The 22,933-nt window shown below is 34.2% G+C and overlaps 1 protein-coding gene across 1 annotated transcript; it reads left to right on the forward strand.

Annotated features, from left to right (window-relative positions):
* Nucleotides 1-12,288: 12,288 nt before the first annotated feature.
* On the forward strand, nucleotides 12,289-18,574 carry LOC108319082 (lysine-specific demethylase JMJ28). The gene is made up of 12 exons (XM_052880834.1): nucleotides 12,289-13,125; nucleotides 13,227-13,372; nucleotides 14,176-14,281; nucleotides 14,373-14,505; nucleotides 14,598-14,661; nucleotides 14,751-15,477; nucleotides 15,695-16,018; nucleotides 16,793-17,350; nucleotides 17,426-17,498; nucleotides 17,580-17,665; nucleotides 18,043-18,162; nucleotides 18,268-18,574. Exons 1-12 carry the CDS (start codon nucleotides 12,442-12,444, stop codon nucleotides 18,337-18,339), a joined length of 3,093 nt encoding a protein of 1,030 aa, XP_052736794.1. The 5' UTR covers nucleotides 12,289-12,441; the 3' UTR covers nucleotides 18,340-18,574.
* Nucleotides 18,575-22,933: the final 4,359 nt, after the last annotated feature.

Raw genomic sequence — 22,933 nt, forward strand, 5'->3', positions numbered from 1 at the left:
AAGAATAACGAAGAAGAAGGTCAGTAAAAAAATTAAGTAAGGGGTGTTGGAAACACACACACACACACACACACACACACACACACACACACACACACACACACACACACACACACACACACACACACACACACACACACACACACACACACACACACACACACACACACACACACACACACACACACACACACACACACACACACACACACACACACACACACACACACACACACACACACACACACACACACACACACACACACACACACACACACACACACACACACACACACACACACACACACACACACACACACACACACACACACACACACACACACACACACACACACACACACACACACACACACACACACACACACACACACACACACACACACACACACACACACACACACACACACACACACACACACACACACACACACACACACACACACACACACACACACACACACACACACACACACACACACACACACACACACACACACACACACACACACACACACACACACACACACACACACACACACACACACACACACACACACAACACACACACACACACACACACACACACACACACACACACACACACACACACACACACACACACACACACACACACACACACACACACACACACACACACACACACACACACACACACACACACACACACACACACACACACACACACACACACACACACACACACACACACACACACACACACACACACACACACACACACACACACACACACACACACACACACACACACACACACACACACACACACACACACACACACACACACACACACACACACACACACACACACACACACACACACACACACACACACACACACACACACACACACACACACACACACACACACACACACACACACACACACACACACACACACACACACACACACACACACACACACACACACACACACACACACACACACACACACACACACACACACACACACACACACACACACACACACACACATATGATAGTTAACAGAATAATATCAATAATGTGATACATTACCTAAGTAACTATATATTATGTAGATATATGATATTAAAGAATATCATAACGTAATTAAACAACTGGGATTTCTTCATATATATTACTAATATATGACTATTAGCACTAACAAATATATCTTAGAATACTATGTAACCAATTTAGGTCAATAATGATGAATGGATCTTGTTGGGCCTGTTACTTCACATATTTATTAGGTCGAGTGTGTACAAAAGCATCCCGAACTCAGAAGTTTGATTAACGTATAGGAAATACTTGTTGGGATTTTAACTAACCATTTCGTCGAATTGTAGCTGACTGTATGATTATAGGTGGACTGGCCCTTGGGCTAAATTTTATGTAGTTGTCTTTAACCATGTTGAGCTTACTGTTAACTTAGGTTGTTCTTAACCTTAGACGTTGGCTTGAGTAGACTTTGTTGTATGAGTATTGTTGGCTTAGGTAGGAATTATTTTTTGTTGTCGACTCAAGCATGTTTTACTTTGTGTTGTCGACTAAAGCATACTTTATTGATTTCTATAGAGCATTTATGAGGGGGTTTTAGGAAACATTGCAATGATCATCCTAGGATGTGAAACGTCGCCTCACATTAAATGACTATGATCAAAATGGACGTGGTTGCATCTTAACGGTTGAGTTTGAAAGATGAAGTTTCAAAGGTTAATTGTTGTTGGGAGGAAAATGACATTTGATGAGTCATCATTTCACTTCAAATTCTTAGCTTTAAGACTTTTCCCTTTCACGTTTATCTTTCACATTATCATTCTTTGTCCTTAAAACTTTTGTGCGTTGTTCATTCGCTTTGTTCGCATTACTACTTCTTGCGAGTCACTTTGATTTTTGTCAAGCCTTATCCTCAATTTTTGTATTCGCTTATCATTGTAGGTATGTCTTATTCTCCTTCTCTGATATTAGTCATGGTCGTTGTCGCTATATGTTGGAGAGAGAGATTATCCCTGTGAGTAAGGGTTCCTCTACCATATCTCTTCCTCCTTCTAATGAGAGGGTTTCCTCATTCGAAAACCCTCGTTGTTCCTCCAGTGATTGCTTCTTCTAGAGTCACCATCTTAGCTTCTAGGAAGAAGAAGAATGTAGTCAATAGGAAGAAACTTGTGTCGCATGCGCAAGTGACCAATAGGAGTGATTGTTTCCCTATCAAAGATTCTAGGTATACCTGGGTTAGAGATGCCAATAAGTCGGGTCGGACACGGATAGTGCCTACCCACAACCCGACCCACAAAAAAATATTCAAGCTGCAACTCATCCGCTACCCGCACGGATACCTACTTAAAAAATACCGGCGAGTATTTTAAAACCTGCGGATACCTGCAAAAAATATAAAAAATATATTTTATACATTTTTAAATAAAATTTAAATAAAATTTAAATAAAATTATAAAAAACATATGTATAATATAGTATAAAGTAAATTAAATATAAATTAAAATTTAATTTTAATTAGATTTAACCTAGTAAAATATAAATTAATTTTATTTTTAATTAAATTTAATTTTAAAATAAAAAATTAATATTTTTTTTATTTTTTGTGGGTAGCATGTACTTGTGGGGTAGATAGTTTAATACCCACACCCGACCCGTTTAGAAGCGGGTATTAAAATACCCGCTACTCGTTACCTGTAGGTAAATAATATCCGCGAGTAGTAACTACCCGCCGTGAATTTTAATCTGTGGATACTTGAATCCGCGAATTTTTTTGTCATCCCTGCGTCCTAGATAAGGTGGTGTCTTAGCTTCCGGGTTTGTTACTACTAGGAAATGGCTGATTTGGTGGCTACTTTACCCTTTTATCCTAAGCGGCTTATAACTTTACCTTTTCCATATAAGAAAAAGTTTTTTCTAGCTTTGGAGAGAAAGAGGACAACTTTGTTTTTGTTTATGAAATTTTTAGGGATTTTGACATCTCTTTCCCTTTGACCGACTTCAACAGCAGTCTCATTGCAATGCTTTCTATCACTCCTAGTCAACTCAAACCCAATAAATGAAGTTTGATTAAGTCTTTTAAAATAGTGTACGGTCAACCTAACCTGACCCCTACCCCTCATATCGCTCCTAGTCAACTTATAGCAAATGAAGCTCGAGGCCAAAGTCGGTTAGGTATCCCTTAATGGTACCCAACATGACCTTTTACTTACTATATATACCCAGTGTTTCAAGAAGCTTTAGACTAAATTCCTTAACTTGAAGGCTTCTTTCGAAGAGGCTAAGCTTAAATTCCTTTTGTTTCTTGAAACCTAAAAGTTGAGGTTTCCTTTGTATAAGAGCCACCCTAGGAAATTGACTTTAGTGCTCGAGAATTTGTTGAATGTCAAGGAGAAGATAGACGTTGATCTTCTCCTTCAGCTTCCTCGACCAATCTTCTGTCGTGAGGTGCTTTGCGTTTTGCATGCTGAGCATCCTACCGCTCTCTTTGAAGCTAAGGTTGATGTCTCTTTAGCATAATTTTATTCATTGCAACTAACACTTCTTTCTTTTTTGTCATCTCATGGTGAGAAAGAAACAGAAAGTTGACTCTGGTAGGTCGACTATCACATCAATTTCACCTTTGAACAAACAGAAGTTTGATTTGGCAGTGACACCTCCTTTCTTGTTGTGACTCCTACCTTTAAAAAGAGTGTGCCTCTAGAGGTGGTCGACCTAACAATCGAGGATGCATTAGGTGAATCTGTGAAGGAGACCCAAGTTGAGGATACTCAAGTCATCAAGAATCCTTTGGCGTAACTAGAAGTGTTGTTTGAGGTTCAACTTGTAATGCATGTTGTTGAGTCCACTATGAGAGAATGTCCCTCTCCTGGAGTCTTGCCATTTGGTAGGGCTCAAACTCCGAGCAACAGGTGTTTGCTTGAGCTTATATATAGGGAGACTTGCCTTCCTTCCAGTTAGAGGATGCCTCCACTAACATTGTCGATTTACCCTTTATGTGGCATCTCAAGATGTGGGGAAACTTCATCCACCAAGGTGAGCATTCCTCTTTCCCTAACCCTTATGATGTTGAGCTTTTAAAGATGACGAGCTAAAAGTTTGTATAGACTCTGTCACGGTGATGATAGGTTATTGTATGGCCATTTCTCGTTTCTGCAAGGAGTAGGTAGTCACGAGAAGACAACTGATGGCCAAGCTTATTGAGATCGAGAAGTAGAAGATAAAACTTTTTGCGAGAATGGTGAACTTGAACCAATAAAATGAACAGATTGTCGAGCTGGAATGGCAAAAGAAGGAGACTGAGAAGAGCCTGAAGCGACAGGGCAAGAAGTTGGATACGTTAAAAGTGGAGGTATCCAGCCTGATGGAAAAGGAGAAGAAGTTGGTTACCCTAAGAATTATAGGCAACCAAGTTAAAGGATAAGCGAGATGAGCTTGCGAACCAAAAGCTAAGAGACATGTGACCTTATTTAATCTTGGATTGGACTTAGAAAAATTTGATGTGGATAAGGATGTGGTTGACAATTCCCTTGTTGACGTGAAGGGGGTCCCTAAGGACAAGGCCGATGTTGAAGTTGATTTATAGGTTGATGCTCGAGCTGATGAGGAGATTGTTATTGAGGTCATTGATTAGGCCGACTAATTAATCCTTCTATAGTATCCTACTATGAGTACTCATGCAGTCATGTCCCATGTAGCAAATTGTCAGGTAGTGGTTATAGTGTTCAACTTCTCGAGTAACACCTGATGTAATGGGCCAAAGTATGGGTATTCTTGGCACTTCGTGATGTATTCATTGGTGTCTTTTCTCAAAGTGGGCTAGTAGTATCCTGGTTTGAGTACTCGTGTAGCCATGCACTGAGCTCTAAAATGCATGTTGCATTGCCTCGGTCTTGACAAACATCTATTGGGCATGTTCTTGATCCAAGCTTATGAGGAGCAGGACAACGAACGTTCTTCTAAAGAGTTTCCCATTCTATATGGTATAGAACGTTGTCTGCCTATATATCGACTTTGCTTATATTAGGTCGACAGGTAGTACGTTGAGAGTCCTCTAACTCAGCATGCCGAGAAGATCTCAAGTAAAGGTTCAATAAATAAATTCCAAGACTGAAACTTGCATAGTTGAATAAATTGAGGAATTAAAAGCACATTCCAAAGCAATTATCAAAACACCAATTTGGAGAGAATGTTTGACAATCTTGTAACTAAATAGAAGTTGTTGACTTGACAACCGTCTAAGAATATGAAATGTGAATTCATTTATGAATGTGAAAGACTAGCATGATTACAAAAATTACCAATCATAATTATAAACATTAATGACAAAAATGCATGTTACAATTGTAAGTTGCAGAGTAAATATTACTCTACCAAATACATAAATAATAGATTACTTTAATGTATGCTAAGGGTCCATTAAAGTAGAGTATGAGAACATAAATAACACCATATTTTCATAAAACAATAATATTACTCACATAGATAAAAAAAATGTGGTAAATGTCATCATAGATGACAAATTTTATCTAATATCCAAGTAATACATAATTAAAATTCAAACAAATTTTATTTAATACATAACCTTCCTCTCTAGTTTTGGAAGGAAGCATAAGAAGGTCAATATTGTCCTTCTTAGAGAAAGCTTTATGGTCTTCATCTTACCGTCAATATTTTTAACCATATTCACAGCTTCTTCGTCATTGTAATAAATTATTTTTGAACTACCAAACATAACATTCCATTAAAACAGATTAAGAAAATGCTAATAAAAATACAACAAAAACTCAACTTTCAAAAACTTAGCATACCAACCATGAAAATAATACACAAACAAAAAAAAATCATGATTTTGAGAAACTCATTTCAAACCATCATAGTGGTATAGGAAAATGCTCTAACATATCAAGATTTTTAAAAACTCATTTGAAACCTTTAATCACAAACTAGCAAACTAGAACTGACCTTCAGAAACTTAGCATACCAACTATGAAACCCGAACAATGTAAAAAAAAACATAACAACAATCACATTTTCAATACAAACAATGGCGCAGGAAAATGACGAAGAAAACTATCACTTGATTTAACCTAAAGAGTGGCAGCCAAATGAGAAAATTTTTAAGTCATGAATTTCATCTTTAAAAATGTAAATATACAACTCAATTTGGTTTTAATATAAGGAATTCAACCTACTAGATAATAGTTATTGGAAAAAAGGTTGATCTAAGTTGTCTTTGATCGAAGATTGTCTCGTGTTGTTTTCGACCAAAGGTTGATCTGAATCATCTTTAGCGAAAGGTCGACTCGAGTTGTCTTCAAACGAAGGTCAACTAAGTCGTCTCTAGGGCTTTGTGGCTAAGTTCGAGCTAGTCTGATAAAAGATCAACTAAGTTAATTTCATCGGTAGTCGATTGAGTCTATCCAGCCAAAGATCGACCGAGTTGGTTTGACTGATGAGTTGAGTTTGTCCAAATTGAAAGTTAGCTTGAGTTTACTTAGGTTGACTTCTATTTAGACAAAAGTAAACACCAAATCGACTAGAATTTAAAGTTGAATCAAAAATCAACTCAATACATATTTAATAGACCTAATAGTTAAATATATTAGATTGATCTTATTGAATTTAATTTTATTGACAAAGTAAATTTAATGAGAAAAGCTGACTTAAAATCATAAATAAATTTCAAAAACAACAAATTTAGAATTGTCATATGCAAACACAGTAAATAACTATAAATTTACGATTATATTTATAACTCAGAAAAATAAACTACTCATACAAATTATATATATATGTAAACTCAAAAACAAAATATATATATATATATATATATATATATATATATATATATTAAGTGGAGATTGAGTAATATGATATAACTGTTGCCAAAACATCTGATAAATAATTATATTTTCAATGTAGTACAAGATTTCATTCTAGTACAATTGACCAGTACAAGATTTTCGCTTATGCTAAACTGGCAAAATAGAAAGTACAAAATGGTTGGTGTACTACATTGCACATTCTCTATGTAAGTTTTACCAACGAAATTCATGTTATATATAACATAAACAAATGCTATAAATTTGTAATAGAACATAAAATGGATCTCCAATGGTTTCGGAAAGTCCCCATATCAGAGAAACATCATTGAGTGCAGCGTTGATGAAGTTTCTCTCTCGCTTGTGTTCTCAGGCATATGAAATTGTCATCGACACTGCATTCAATCATGTTTTTCTGCCAATATGGGATTCTGTGAAGTAAAAGGCAACCTTATAAGCAACACAGGTTTTGTTTCTCAATTACTTTTGCCAATTAATTTGAATCTTTTCTGTTTCTTTTCCTATTTTCAGAAAATTTGAGCAATTTTATGTTGTTCATCCTCAACTGCTATTTCATGCAGTTCAGTGTCTCAAGATCAGTGTGAACACAATTACTTCTTTTAAACTATTATCCAAACTTTTTCGTAGATGTAAAGTTCATTATACTTTCAAATCAATAAAATTTATATCAAATCTCCTAATGAAACTTAGATGAAAAGAACTGTACCTTTACAAATTTTACTGGTAAATCATTGAATGAGGAAATTCCCAAGAATAATATTATTTACTTGCAAAGTCCAATATTAGGTTTCTTGAATGCTGCTTTTTGGTAAACGTTGTCATAATAGAAAGGCATATAAAACTGAGGGTTTATAAAACACAGATCTCCAACAGTTAAAACGTCAAATGTTGGCACTTTCACATACTCATGCTTTATCAACTAAGCTATGTCTTTAATGTCTTAGGTTAGAACTAGGTTGCTGCAATGTCACTATTCTGATGGAGAAAAAGGTTTTTTTTTTTTTTTTAGAGTTTAGCCAACATGGTTTGTGAGTATACAAGAGAGATGATTGTGATTTTTTTTTATGTTTTACCTTTTAAAGAAAAACAAATTATGACTTTTTTTTTCAATCACTGTATTTTTTTAAAGGAATTCTTTTAAACACGTTTAAAACAAAGGAAACAAAAAAAAAGTTTAAATTTTTTGTCATCAATACAAAGGAAACCAACTTTGTTAATTTCCTCGTAACATTAGTTGGATAACTTCTTGCAAAAATGAAACTCTATTCTCTTTTAGTTTTTTTTTTGTCAGTAAGTTGATTTTTCTTTTATCTAAACTTGACTATGATTTAAAAACCCTTTAAAACTTGAAAATAAGATTGGCATGTAAAATTTTTCTATTAATCAATATATTATAATAGCTATCTTCATTACGTTTTGCAAATAGTTACTGGGATTTATGAGACTTTTTTACTGTATTCATAATTCTTGTGGTGACAAAGTTGTAGTATGCCCAAAATTACTAAACCATTTTTTGAACATTTTGAAAATTGAAAGCTTTTCTTTGCACCTCCAATCGTTTCTAAATATACTTTCATTTTTATTTTAAATCTCAAAATCATCTTTTATCAAAATTTTTTTTTAACTTAAAGTAGCTATTTTTAAAGTTTTTCTCTCCATTCAAAAAACCCTACACTCCAATTTTTGTGTTTCAATATATTTTGAAATTCGTTGAAAGATTTTTCAAAGACTTCAATAGATTGCAAAATTCGTTCATGTCTTTAACAAATTTTGAAATCCGTTGAAGTCTTTAATGAATTTTGAAATCTGTTTAGACCTTAATAAATTTTCAAATTCGTTAAGATTTTCAATGAATTTCAAAATTTGTTAAAGTATCGACAAATTTTTAAATTTATTAAAGATTTTGACGAATTTAAAAATTCGTTGATGTTTGAACGAATTTCAAAATCCATTGAAGTCTTTGTAAAAAAATTTGAAATTCGTTAAAGTCTTTGAGAAATTCTTTAACGAATTTTGAAAATTTATTATAAAGTCTGCGAAATCTTTTGAGATCTTTAATAAATTTTGAAATCTAAAACCTAAATAAATTTTTAAAATTTGTTGAATATACATTAATTACTGTCTACAATCTCACTTACTGAGAACTAATTTTAGAAATTAGAAGTGTTGGAAGAAACTTTTTAGAGATAAACGTCCTTGAAAATTAAAAAAAAAAACTTATAAATAAGTGAATTAGTAAACCAACTCATTTAATTCACCAACCCGTGATGAGTCGAGCTAGGTTCGAATTTTGTCAACTAGCTTATAAGTGAGCCGGATTTAGTTGACTCACTAAATGACCAACTCGTGGGTTGAACCGAGTTATGCATTTTGACAGTTCTAAGTAGTATATCATGCATCTATATAGGAGTGAATTTTCTAGAAAAGGTTTTGAATTTATAAATTTCTTCATTCCTTGAATAGAAAGTACCTAAAGAATTTTGGCTTTGAAAGATAATGGTCCTTGCCCTTTAGAATGTTCATGGTGATAAATTTTCATTAAATTAATGTAAACAAAAAAAAATTGTATAGCTCTTTTTTCCGTAAGTATCATGGGTTTCAAAATTAGGATCTGATTACAAATTACAAATACATTTGTAAATTATTCCTGTAGTAGTAAAAATGCATAACAAAACTGTGAAAAAAATATATTATATTATAAACATGTCTTTATCCTTTAATATCAACGTTTTTGTTTATAAAAATTGAACTCCAGAGACAAATTTGCCTGTCAACCTATTACCATAATTAAAATAGTTTATTAATTTCAACTAATAATCTGCTTTCAGAGTTATATTGAAGCATAAGAAAGAAGGACAACAATCAAATTTTAATCTTGATCCTTGAAAAATGCATGGAAGATGTTACAACAAATGTATTATAGCTTCAGTCATTATTTTTTCCATTTTCTTTTCTTCCTTCACTCTTCTTCCTATATCATATTTAATAAATACCACATTATTTTATCACATTATTTAAGAGTTGAAGTCTAAACCAATTTAAATATTTTTTTTCTTTTTATTTTTTAAAATAATTTTTAAAAATAAAATTGTGATAAAATTTCTTACTTTAAAATAAATCATATTCCAAAAATTTATTAATGTTATTTAATAAATTGAAATATTAACACTTATCATATGTAATAATTGATATTAACAATATTATTCCAAGAAAATATAATTTTTTTTTCAATAGAATGATAGGTCACTTCATATAATTTTATCACATTCTCATCCATAATTTATAAGGCTTAATTATGATTACATCATTCCTATTATTATTCTAACTTAAATAAAAAGGCATTCTTTTATATAAGTATAAAAAGTAAGTGATATAAAACAAGTATTTTAGTAGTGTAGCCTAGGGTAATAAAAGCACGTTTATGTAATTCCACTTGTCAAAGCTTCTCTTATTCAATATGAAAGTTACTAGAAGTGCCAACAATAGGTTTATATCTCACTAGCATGGACCCAACTATTAATATTTGATGTGATGTTATTGGCTCCATAGTTCTTTTACTTCCAATAAAACGAAAAAGAATACTTAACCTAACATTGCCATGCTTTAGGTTCAATGAGATTAAATGAAAAAGAAAACAATGAGGTACTTGAGACTGCTTTCGAATATAGTTACTGTATTTGAATGTGATGCTATTTTTTTATTATGGACTTTAACATTTTTAACTATCACAATTATATTATTTAATGTTTTAAATAAAAACTTTCTAATAGTATTTTCATAAGATTCAATTCTTTTGTTAGACCAGCAATTAATAAAATTAATCTTTGTTTAGAGTTTCGCAGCATTTATAATTTCCTGTTCAAATTAATGCAGGCAACTGCAGAAGTATTTATGTTGAAACAATAGGCGACTTATTTATTCCCAAAACTTTCAGAAAAATTCAGATAAAATATAAATAGTACTACAGCTTTGATATTATAACAAAAAATGTGGTGCAATTACACATTCTGAGTACTTCCAGCATGATATAACATGATTGAGAGGTGAATTTGTTGTTTAAATATGACATGATATGACATTACTTTTCAAAGGCATAGTAAGATATTTGGTTTTATGTTTGTCCATATGAATAAACATGATGTGAAAGAGGTTAAGTTCTGAAATGGATGTTAATTTTTGGAAGAATGAATCTTTAACTTTGGATAGAGAAATACTCTGAATGCAACACTACATAGCATCTTCATACTCTGATTTATATGGAATCAAAAGTCCAACAACAATGGACAACCAAACAATTCAAATTGGTAGGGGTCAATATTCCATGATGAAAGATTCTCTTTACATCAGAAGTGTGCTGCAGCATCACAGTACTGTATCTGCATTTCATTGTGAGTCTCAGCCCAATACTTTAATAAAATTTACATGCAAGAACAATGGGCTTTATAACTTTATCAAACCATAGAAGATTTTGCAGCCAAAAAAGTTCATCTCTAGCACAAAGGAATGGATGTAAAGACTTGATGAATTTCTGATATCTTGTGATTTTCCAGTTTCTATTATAAGCCATATGTTAAAAAAACTAAGATTGATTGAATTGAGTGGGATTATTACCAAAGACAAATTTTCATCTTGATGTTATACTCATTACTTTTATATTGTTTAAATTAAAACGATTTTGTACCAACTATCCAAGTAGTTAATAATTAAAACCTAGAATGTTAAAGAAGACAATGTTAAATGGGAAATTGCTTCTAACTTTTTTCAACTTCCCTCTTTCAATTAAGTAATTCACCACACAAAAATATAATGCAAATCAAGTTGAAACAAAAGAGCATACTCTCACACTGATCCTGTGCAAGTAAAAACTCAATATGTTGGAGAAGATAAAAACATAATTAGTTCATCAAAACACTACTACAGAGCAAAGGCAGAAACCTTTGTTATAGTGTAAATAATCAAAGACTGCTACTAAACACGTTGATCACTGCATAGTCCATTCATGAATTTAGGCACATAACTTAAATCAAAAGTGATTGATCAGAAGCAGAATTATACATTGCTACATATCTGGCGGTTGATTTCAGCCCAAGAAACTAAAAAAAGTAGAAATCTACTGAAGGAATAATTCCAAAGATTGAGTTACATAATTTGGAAAAAACCGGTTAAGAAACCAAGATAAAAAAAATAAGAAAAATAAAATAAAATCTACATTTTGACAGAAACACTTAGCATTCAGATTGAGTGATGATAAGATCACAAGATTTGGATTAGTCCTGTTCTTTTCTGATGCAATCAGCGAAGATTAAGAGACCAAACAGGACTTTGCAATTGAAAATAATTACTGGAACATGCCATTGCCAAGGCCATTCATTCTCACTGTTCTGTTTTTTGTTCCCAATAAATGACAACAAAGACTCTCTTTTTGGGCCTGAAAAACAGAAAAACCCTTTTTTTCTCTCTTCCTCTGCGCTCTCTGCAGAGAAACACGGTTTCTCTGCGCGCAAAGGTGAAAAAAATTAAAAAAAAAATTCCCAATTCTCTCCGAAAACCGAAATCAATGACGAAAAAACCGAAGGCGGAGGGAGCGGAGGAGCCTTTGCCGGACCACCTCCGGTGTGGGCGCACCGACGGCCGGCAATGGCGGTGCCGGCGGAGAGTGAAGGACAGTCTGAAGCTGTGCGAGATTCACTACCTCCAAGGTCGTCATCGGCAGTACAAGGAGAAGGTTCCCGAGTCCTTGAAGCTTCACCGGAAGCGCAAGACGAGCGACGAGGAGCCTAGTGCTGTGGACAATGTCGAATCTAGGGCACGGAGAACCTCGAGAATCGTGAAGAAGAAGCGCAGGCTTTCGGAGGGTCCCGAGTCGCTGGTGGCGGCGACTCCTTCTCTCGCGAAGAAGAAGGCGCCGAAGCAGGGCGATATGCAGTTGGAGCTCATAAGGATGGTTCTCAAGAGAGAGGCGGAGAAGAAGAACAAAAACAACAAGGGTAAGAAGAAAAATAAGAAGAAGAACAAGAAGAAGAAGAAAAAAGAGGAGGAAGAGGAATTGTGTTACGGTGAAGGGGAGTTGAGGAGGGAATTGCCGAATGGTGTGATGGAAATCTCTCCGGCTTCGCCTACTCGTGATTACGACAATGTGGCTTCGCATTGTGACGTGAAAGTTGGTGTTGATTCTAGAACTGTTACTCCGCGTTACTTTAGGTCCAAGAATGTTGATAGAGTCCCTGCGGGGAAGTTGCAGGTGTGTTTTGCCCGATATTATTTGCACTCACAGTTCTAACTAACTGACCGGTTGTGAGTTTTGTTTTTGGGAGTTTTGAATTTTTTTTATCCGTGGTGTAGATTGCGCCGTATGGATCGAACTTGAAGAAGGGTACCAAGGGTAAGAGGAAGAAGTGTCATTGGTGCCAGAGAAGCGAGTCTTGCAATCTGATCCAGTGTTCGAGCTGTGAGAGGGAGTTTTTCTGCATGGATTGCATTAAAGAGCGGTTTGTTATTGTTGAACTCACTTAACTCTCTCAATTTTGAGCATGAGAATGAGAATGAACCTTTGTGAAATCATCTGTGTGTGCTTGTTCCAATGTTTGATGTTGTGTTGAATTTTTGCTTTGCTATGTTCGTATCTTCATGTGCAAAGTTCTTTGTCTGCATTCTGGGGTATTTATGATTTATTTCCATTTGAGAAGTTGCTGATTTTGATTCTTTAGGGCCTCACCTGTGATCAAACTTTTGAGGCCATGCTGAAGCATGAATTTGAGACACGTGGTTTGATCAATTAATTGCCTAGCTAGAGATTCTTCTAGTAATTTGTAATGTTGTTAAATAACCATTGTTGAGCCACCGTAATGTTATAATTTGGCGGTTTTTTTACCCTTCCACCATTGGTTAAATGAAGGAAGGCCCGCTATGGCGATGCCATAGGCCGCAATGGCATGTTTATAAGGTTGAGTTTTTGCCTTCCATCATATTCTGCCATTGATATTTCCACAGCTATTCCTTAGAGCAAAGGATGCCCCTTTTTATGTAGTTAAGATAGATGTGCGTGATGTTTATCCCTCTCAACGGTGTTTAATATGAATAATTAAAATTTACAAAGGAAATAATAATTTAATGCAAATAGAGTCATTCTTTGTTTTTGCTAATTTTAAGAAATGATAGTAGTAGAAGGATCAATAGTGATTAGTGCTTACATGTTTACCAATATAATTTTTTTTTCTGTTCCTTTTAGATTGGGAATCAGATCATAATCATAATATGAGACATTTGTCAATATTTGTCTATACAAATTTAGGTATTTGGACACTCAAAATGAAGTTAAGAAGGCATGTCCAGTTTGTCGTGGAGCTTGCACTTGTAAGGATTGCTCAGCAAGTCAATGTAAAGACAGTGAAAGTAAGGTCTGACATCAAACATGAACACGCTTATGCTTTAATAGTGTTTTATTAATAGCATATATCGACACTTCGGTTTATGACCTGTTCTTTTCAGGAATATTTGACTGGTAAGAGCAGCGTTGATAGAATATTGCATTTTCATTATTTGATCTGCATGCTCCTTCCAGTACTAAAGCATATAAGTGAAGATCAGAATATTGAGCTAGAAACAGAAGCAAAAGTTAAAGGTGTAATTTTTGTTATTCCAATGTTGATTTTTTCTGAAGCAGCATTTTGTTTATTATAAAACATGTATCTTAGATGCCTTTGTTTGCGACAGGAAAAAATATTTCTGATATTCAAATCAAGCAGGTTGAATTTGGCTGCAATGAGAAAAATTATTGGTAAGTTATCTTCTCTAGGGTGGGTGCTGTTGAGAAAAGTGATATGATTTTCTGGTGCTTCTTGTTAACTAATGTAAACCTTGTCGCAGCAATCACTGCAAGACACCCATTTTGGATCTCCATAGAAGCTGTCCGAGCTGTTCATATAGCCTATGCTCAAGTTGTTGTCTGGAATTAAGTCAGGGAAAAGCATCTGGAGAAATTAACTTATCTACATTCAATCGACCTGATAAAATGAAAAGTAGCATTGCTAGTGAGAGCCAGGATTTGGACGAGAAGCCCATATCTAGTAGCAATTTAACCGATACTTCAATATTGACTGAGTGGACAAATTGTAATGGCATTGATACTCTCTCATGCCCTCCTAGAGAATATGGTGGTTGTGGTAATAGCCACCTTGAGTTGAGATCTGTTTTCCCCTCCAATTGGATCAAAGAGATGGAAGTAAAGGCAGAAGAAATTGTTTGCAGCTATGACTTTCCTGAAACTTCGGATAAAAGTTCAAGCTGCTCATTGTGTTTTGACACCGATCATAATACTAACAGATACAAGCAGTTGCAAGAAGCAGCTTTAAGAGAAGATTCCAATGATAATTACTTGTTTTGTCCGACTCTGTTGGACATAAGTGGTGATAACTTTGAGCACTTTCAGAAACACTGGGGAAAAGGTCATCCTATAGTGGTTCAAGATGTTCTCCAAAGTACATCAAACCTCAGCTGGGATCCACTGATCATGTTCTGTACTTATCTTGAGCAGAATATTACGAGATATGAGAATAATAAAAATGTACTTGAATCTTGTTTGGATTGGTGGGATGTAAGTATACCAACTAATTTTATATTGTATGTCTCACAATTCTTTTAAATTAATTTGTTCGACTGATGCTGTTATTTGACTGAAAAGAGTTATAACTATCTTACGATAATATTTATTCAATTCAATGCATTTTTATATTGTGGACTGAAATTTTGTGTATAGTTATTGACACCATTGAACCAAGTTGCAATTGTTGAAAGAGTGTTATTATTGGCAGGTTGAAATTAACATTAGGCAGTACTTTACTGGGTCTGTAAAACGCCGTCCTCAAAGAAATACTTGGCATGAGATGCTCAAACTAAGGGGGTGGCTTTCTTCCCAAATATTCAAAGAGCTGTTTCCAGCTCATTTTGCTGAGGTAATTGATACTCTACCAGTTCAAGAATACATGCATCCCTTGTCAGGCCTTCTGAATTTAGCTGCAAATTTGCCACATGGGAGTGCAAAACATGATATTGGACCATATCTCTATATTTCTTATGGCTCTGCTGACAAAGAAACTGATTCTGTGACAACACTCTGCTATGACCCATATGATGTGGTATGTGTCCTTCCTTATTGTGTTACACATCATTTCTTATATATATATATATATATATATATATATATATATATATGTATCTATATATATGTATATGTATATATATATATATGTATATGTATATATATATATATATATATATATATATATATATATATATATATGTATATGTATATATATGATGTGATACTGTCCTGCATTTTGACTCGTTAATTTATGAATTTAAACTATTTTGTTATAGTGAAAAAAAAGTGTCTTTGTTGTGCATATATCCTGACATGAGAACTTAAAGTTGATCTGATCTTTTATAGCATCCTCATGGCATGTTTGCTTTTCTTGAGGATTGTTTTTCCGTTGTAAGTTCTTCATTATTTACATCGATAATCCTGTATCTTGTATATATAGTTGTTTCAGGTCTGGAAGTGATAATATGAAACGTTTTCTCAATACTAGTTGTAGTGAGTGAATCTTTTGTTCATACAGTTGTCCAAATCCCACAGTTACTGTTTAGCTTCGTTTGTATACTAAATGCCAGGATCAAAACTTAGTCAAATCCTTACTCTAACTCAAATTATAATCAATTTATTAGGAATTCTTGTATCTATATAATATGCATTAACCTTGGTCTCTGTTACTGATCTGTGTCTTGGAGTCCTAAGTTGTAACCGATTCCTTCCCACGTTCTCTCAAATAGCAGTTGCTTGCACTTAGTTTGTGAAAGGAATGTCGTGTTGATTCTCCATGAGGTTTTCTGTGTTTGATTTGTGATTCCAGGTTAATATTATGACACATACCACAGATGCCCCCCTCTCTACAGAACAACTTACTAAAATAAGAAAATTACTGAAAAAGCACAAAACTCTGTGTCAAATGAAGACTATTGGTACTGAGGAGCCACTGGAACAAAAAGTGAATGGAATGAAATTATTGCATGTTGAAGAAACGGAGCAAAGAGGCTTGCAGAGTATGGTTGAAGAAGGAATGAACTTTTTCAGGAGAGTCAATAGAACGTCTTGCATCTCAACTGAAGCTAAGAGAGTTTCTAGTCAGAGCATGGACAGCAATGTTTCCCAGAATGGAGACTGTGATTTCTTTTCTGAATCTGATTCGGGACGCACTTTACTTCTCCTTGGGACTGTTCAAACCAATGAAATCTCTAAACAAGATATTCCTAGAAAACCCTTTGAAAGCTCAAAAAGACATAAAAATAAGTTTTCTGAGCATTTGGGTGCCCAGTGGGATGTCTTTCGCAGACAAGATGTACCGAAGCTCATAGAATACCTTAAAAGACACTATGATGAATTTTCTTGTACCCGTGACCATCACAAGAAGGTAAATTCAAAATAAGACAATTCCTCGGAAGAATTTTGATTGAGTGGGTGATTATTCATTTTCTCTTTGCTGCAGATGGTTCACCCAATTCTAGATCAAAACATTTTTCTTGATAGTACTCACAAAAAGAGATTAAAGGAGGAATTTAGTAAGTAAATATGCTTCTATTTGTTTGATCATTCGCTACAGTCGTAGATAACTTTATTGACCATGGCTGTCACGATCACAGAGATTGAACCTTGGACTTTTCAGCAACACGTTGGACAAGCTGTCATCATTCCTGCTGGATGTCCATACCAGATCAGGAATTCTAAGGTGTGCATTAGTGTAAAATTCACTACTCTCTTGCTAGCCTGAAAAGCAGAAACCTTGTGGAATATTGCTTGTTATTGAAGTCGAATTCCATTTTTTTGGACTTATATTTTGAATGCTTTGAAAATTCTTTTCAATGTTCTATGTTAAGCCGCACCTTTTAGCAAATTATTTCTCAGAATATACGAATATATTATAGGCAGGCACTTACGTTTATTCAAATTTGTAAGGAAAGAAAAAGGATGATTGCTGTACAGTAATAATATTAATAGTGGCTTTCTTTCATACAGTAATAATATCATTATCTCTATTAGTTTTTGTATCCCTATAATATACTCTTATATGAATGTACGCCACGCATTTTGTTTCTTGATCTGCAGTCTTGTGTTCATGCGGTATTGGAATTTGTGTCCCCTGAAAATGTTACAGAGGGTATCCAGTTGATTGATGAGGTCAGACTATTGCCTCAAGAGCATAAATCAAAAGCAGACATGCTGGAGGTAGATATTGCAATGCTATCATTTATCATTTCCTGCTTTCTCCTATTAGTTGTTGCATTGCATAGAATTAACAAGCCTTTCTCTTTTTGGCATCCATGAAAATAGGTAAAGAAAATGGCGCTTCATAGTATGAATACAGCAATTAAAGAAGTACGTCAACTTACAAGCAAAACATGATTGCACCAGCTAGAATATATTTACATGTCCCCCTTGCACTAGGGATCTCATGTCTCAACCTCACTTGCATATCTTCATTCTTGTATAGATTAATGCCCAGACACATTAATATCTAGTTAGGTAGTACTTATTAAAATTATTAACTTCCGTCTCATCCCTTTATTCTCTGCTGTCAAGTTTATGCCTCAACAGAATTTCGAATAAATTTAATGGTTTGTATATAATTCTTAAGTTTATTTGAAGCGGAATGATATATTTAGAGTGAGAAGAAATTAAAGTTTCAAATTTTTCAGTAGTTTTAAATGCTAGTAGATTGATCTGATTGCAAAGTAATACTCCTGGTATGCTGCTTAATAGAACTATGGTGCTTGATCAATTAGTTTAAAAATGCTTAAGATTTTGGTTCTTCAGTTCTGTGTGTTTAAGACAGATACATTTGGAGATTACGATTGAAGTGTGAGATCAATTTGGTGTAGTTCTGTTCATATCTTTGGTTGGTCAGTTCTTTCATATGGGGAAATAATATGGGCTTTTCAGAATCTTTTACAAGGCAATTTCTTTCTGCATAATTTTAACTTGCAATCTGCTAAACTTTTTTAATTTCAAATTGTGCAGGTTAGAATATTTTGTAATTCAGAATGTAATTTTTAATTGGTATTCCAAAATATATGTATCAACACTCAATTTTGTCTGGGCAAGTAAATAAATAAAAAAAAATAAGAGAATAATAATTAATGATGGGTAAAAAGGATAAAATAATTAGTATAATACTAGATACAATATTTTTGAAATGTTAGTTTAATATGGTAATAATTTGAATTAATATTATGTTAGTAATTATAAACAATAATTAAAATAGTATATTAATATAATTTGCTGCGTCAATTGTTTTTAAAGAGGAAAATATGATTTTAAAAATGGATAATTTTTTTGACAATAATTATAATTAATGTCTTGAAAATTATTTGATTTCTTTTTCTTGGAGTCAAGACATTTTCTTTTCTATTTTGTTCGTTGTTAATTAATTCACAATTAAGGGCAAGATTATCATAATATTAAAATGTGTGTATATAAATATGCATACTATCATGAAAAAGGGGAGGATAGAAAAGAAAGGGGGAGAAAGACTCTGAAATAATAGAGAAAGAAAGAAAGAGAGTATAGAAAAAGGTTTAATGCTTCAATAGGTCCCTATTTTCGCCCAGAATCTTAAATAGGTCCCTTTCTTTTTCGGCGTCTCAATTGAGTCTTTATTTTTGTAAAATTGAAATAAATAGGGTCTTTCCGTCAAATTAAAATGACGCCGTTAAAAAGGGTATGTTGACAGTGTAGTTTTTTTATTAAGTAGCATTAAAAACGTGATTAAATTATATTTTTTTAATTTTTGAATTAAAAAATAAAGCAAATAGAGTGGAAACTGATGTTTAAGTAAGGGCATAGTTGAAAATTAAACCTAAAATTAAATGTTAGATCTTCTCTGCAATTGAAATCCAAATCTAAATGAATCTGGGGAAAGTTGAGCTTTAGGGTTCGTGGGAGAAAACAAAAAATTTTCTGTTCGTGGTGTGGACTACAGGGATGGCGAAGATTTTTCTGTTGTAGCCCGATTTCAAGGTTTTTCTGGGTAGTGCGATTCTGGGTTCTCTGTTTGCAGGTTGTGCGAAGGAGCAAGCTTCCATGGTTGTGCAAGATTGATGACGGGGGTGCGGCGTCCATGGAGTATGGATGAGAACGAAGGCAGCGACGCTTTGGTGAAGAGGCTTGCAGTGGAGGTTCAACGACGATTTGGGATTGTTCTGTGGAAGAAACGCGATCTGCAATGACAACATTAATCGCAGCGTGAGGCTTCGTGATGGTGCGTGTTGGAACAATCGGTACCGGTATAGAGTTGCACAGCGGAATAAAATATTTAGAAAGCGTGTTACGGTCACAAATCAAGTTATGATGGTCCGTTTTAGAAAATCAGTTTTCTTAGAGAAAATTTAACAAACACTTGATGTGCATAAAACAGTAATGAGTGTAAGGAATAGAAAAGTTGACACAATGGATTTTTATCCTGGTTCGATTCAAAAGAATCTACGTCCAGTTGTTAATCACTATAAAAAGTGATTAACGATTTCACTAAAAATTAGTTTCAACAAAATACAATTAAGAGTGAATAAAAACAGAAATATAAAACCTTCCTTCGACCAACGAAATGGAAGCAAGCAATCTACACTTTCCTTCTACTCTAGAACAGTGCAGAACAGTTCTTCCTTCGACCAACGAACCGGAAGAACAGTACCGTTGCCAACTCGAAGAGAATAACTCCGACCTTTGACTCACAAAGCGAGAGCTTCTCCTTTTCACGAGACTTGACAGTGCAATGAACTAGCTTATGGAACTTCCTCAGATAACACTGTATTCTCACAAGCTCAGTTATTTTCTTAGAGTTTTGGAAGAACCTTATATAGCCAACTATTCTGAATTCGCAAAGATAAATTATAACTGCCACTGATAATCGATTATCAAAAGTGATAATCGATTATTTGTGTCCGTTATGGGGTTTTCAAAAAAGTGATAATCGATTATTCTGAGCAATAATCGATTATTCCAGAGACTTTAACAGAATTAAATGAAACAGTGATAATCGATTATTCTGTGTAATAATCGATTATTTGTGCAAGCAACTCTCTTCTAAACTAGCTCGTGATAATCGATCATTCCTCTTGATAATCGATTATTTGTGCAATGATTCACTAAATACGAAAACTTCTAAGAGTTTTTTACATCATTACATTTTATCCTATACATTTGTTTCTACAAAATGCGTTTAACAAAGATGCATTTAGAGTCTTCAATTCTTCAGCTTTTATCATCATCAAAATTTCACAGTAGCTTCAAGAGACCAATGCTCCTCATTGGTAACAGTGCGAACTGCAGCGACGCGAGGAAGATGGTGAGGACGAAGGAGAAGGTGGCGGTGCGATGGTGGTCTTTCGCGGCGACACATGGGATTGATGGTTGTGGCGCGGCATAGCTGACGCTTGAGGGAGAAGATGCTTTGATAGTTGGTGGCCTTGCGGCGGCGTGTGCGTGGTGGCTTCGAATGGAAACACCGTCATTGATGGCGTGATGAAGACCATCAAGATGCTTGCGCGTGGAAGATGGGTGTTGGCCTGATGCGATGGTGCGGCGGCAAGGTGGTTGCTGGTGGTGCGGCGGTGGCTGACAGCGCCCTAGGGTTTGGTTTGGGAATTAGGGTTTCAGATTGTTAGAGAAGATGATGATGTGTCAAAGTGGTGATGTGGTAGCATGTTATTGGTTGAAATGTTTTTTCTCCATAAAATGTTTTTTTCTTTTTTAATTTTATGTTCACGGATGTGTTGCTGGACTGTTGAATTTCACAATGTAAATGAGAATGAGGCTTTCAACACTTAATTTTAGGTTTAATTTCTAACTTTGCCCTTACTTAAACATCAGTTTTTACTTTGTATGCTTTATTTTTTAATTCAAAAATTAAAAAAATATAATTCAATCACGTTTTTAATGCCACGTAATAAAAACCTACACTGTCAGCATACTCTTCTTAACGACATCATTTCAATTTGACGGAAAGGTCCTATTTGATTCAATTTTACAAAAATAAGGACTCAATTGAGATGTCGAAAAAGAAAGGGACCTATTTGAAATTCTCAGTGAAAATAGGGACCTATTGAGACATTAAACCTATAGAAAAAAAATACCTTCTCACACATAAGGGTTCTGTCAAAGACAACCACCAAGGAAGTACTAAGGGAATATCAAAAGCTAAAAGGGTATATTACCTCTACACCCTTATTTTTGTTTTTTTATTGTATTTGGAAGTTTTTCCTAAAACGTATTATTTTTTCACTACACACAAATAATTTTTTTTTAAATCATAATTTTTTTTAAAAGTACTCGTCGGCCTATGGCCGGTTTCATTCCTTTTTTTTCCACCATTTTTCAAAATAAAAGATTTTCTTCAAAATAAAAAAAACGATGTCAATCCCAATCGAGTTCACTTTTCAAAAATCCAAAATAATCCATAATAATTTTCAAACAAACTCACAAACATTTTTCTAGATAAAGAACTACGTGATCCCTGATTGTCTATCATAGATGGATATACTTAGGAGCAAGGTCAATCCTCGTCGGGTTCATAAAACAAAAAATATTTTTTTGGTAATTAAATATTTTGAGAAAACCACGTCAACTTTCTACATTTAATTAAAGGTACTGTTTCTAGGCAAGCGTGGTAGGGTGCTAATACCTTCCTTACTCGTAACCGATTCCCGAACTTAAAATCTAGTTTTCACAGACCATGTCTTATTTTATAGTTTTTCATAGTAAATTATGGTAGCGACTCCCAAAATCTTTTCTCAAACCCGTTTGTTTTCGGTTCACCGTCTCGTCGCGATCCAGGTTGCGACAGATGGCTACTCCACTGGAGACGCTAGAGAATTAGGCTTTCTTAATTAAATGTGCAAAATTCATGTGGTTTTTCTTTATTTTATTCTATTTTATTTTTTCCCCTTTATTTATTATATATGATTATCTTTATTTATTTTGGTAATTTATTTATATTCGATTT

This window comes from Vigna angularis, chromosome 1 (genome assembly GCF_016808095.1).
Source record: "Vigna angularis cultivar LongXiaoDou No.4 chromosome 1, ASM1680809v1, whole genome shotgun sequence".
NCBI classification, from domain to species: domain Eukaryota; kingdom Viridiplantae; phylum Streptophyta; class Magnoliopsida; order Fabales; family Fabaceae; genus Vigna; species Vigna angularis.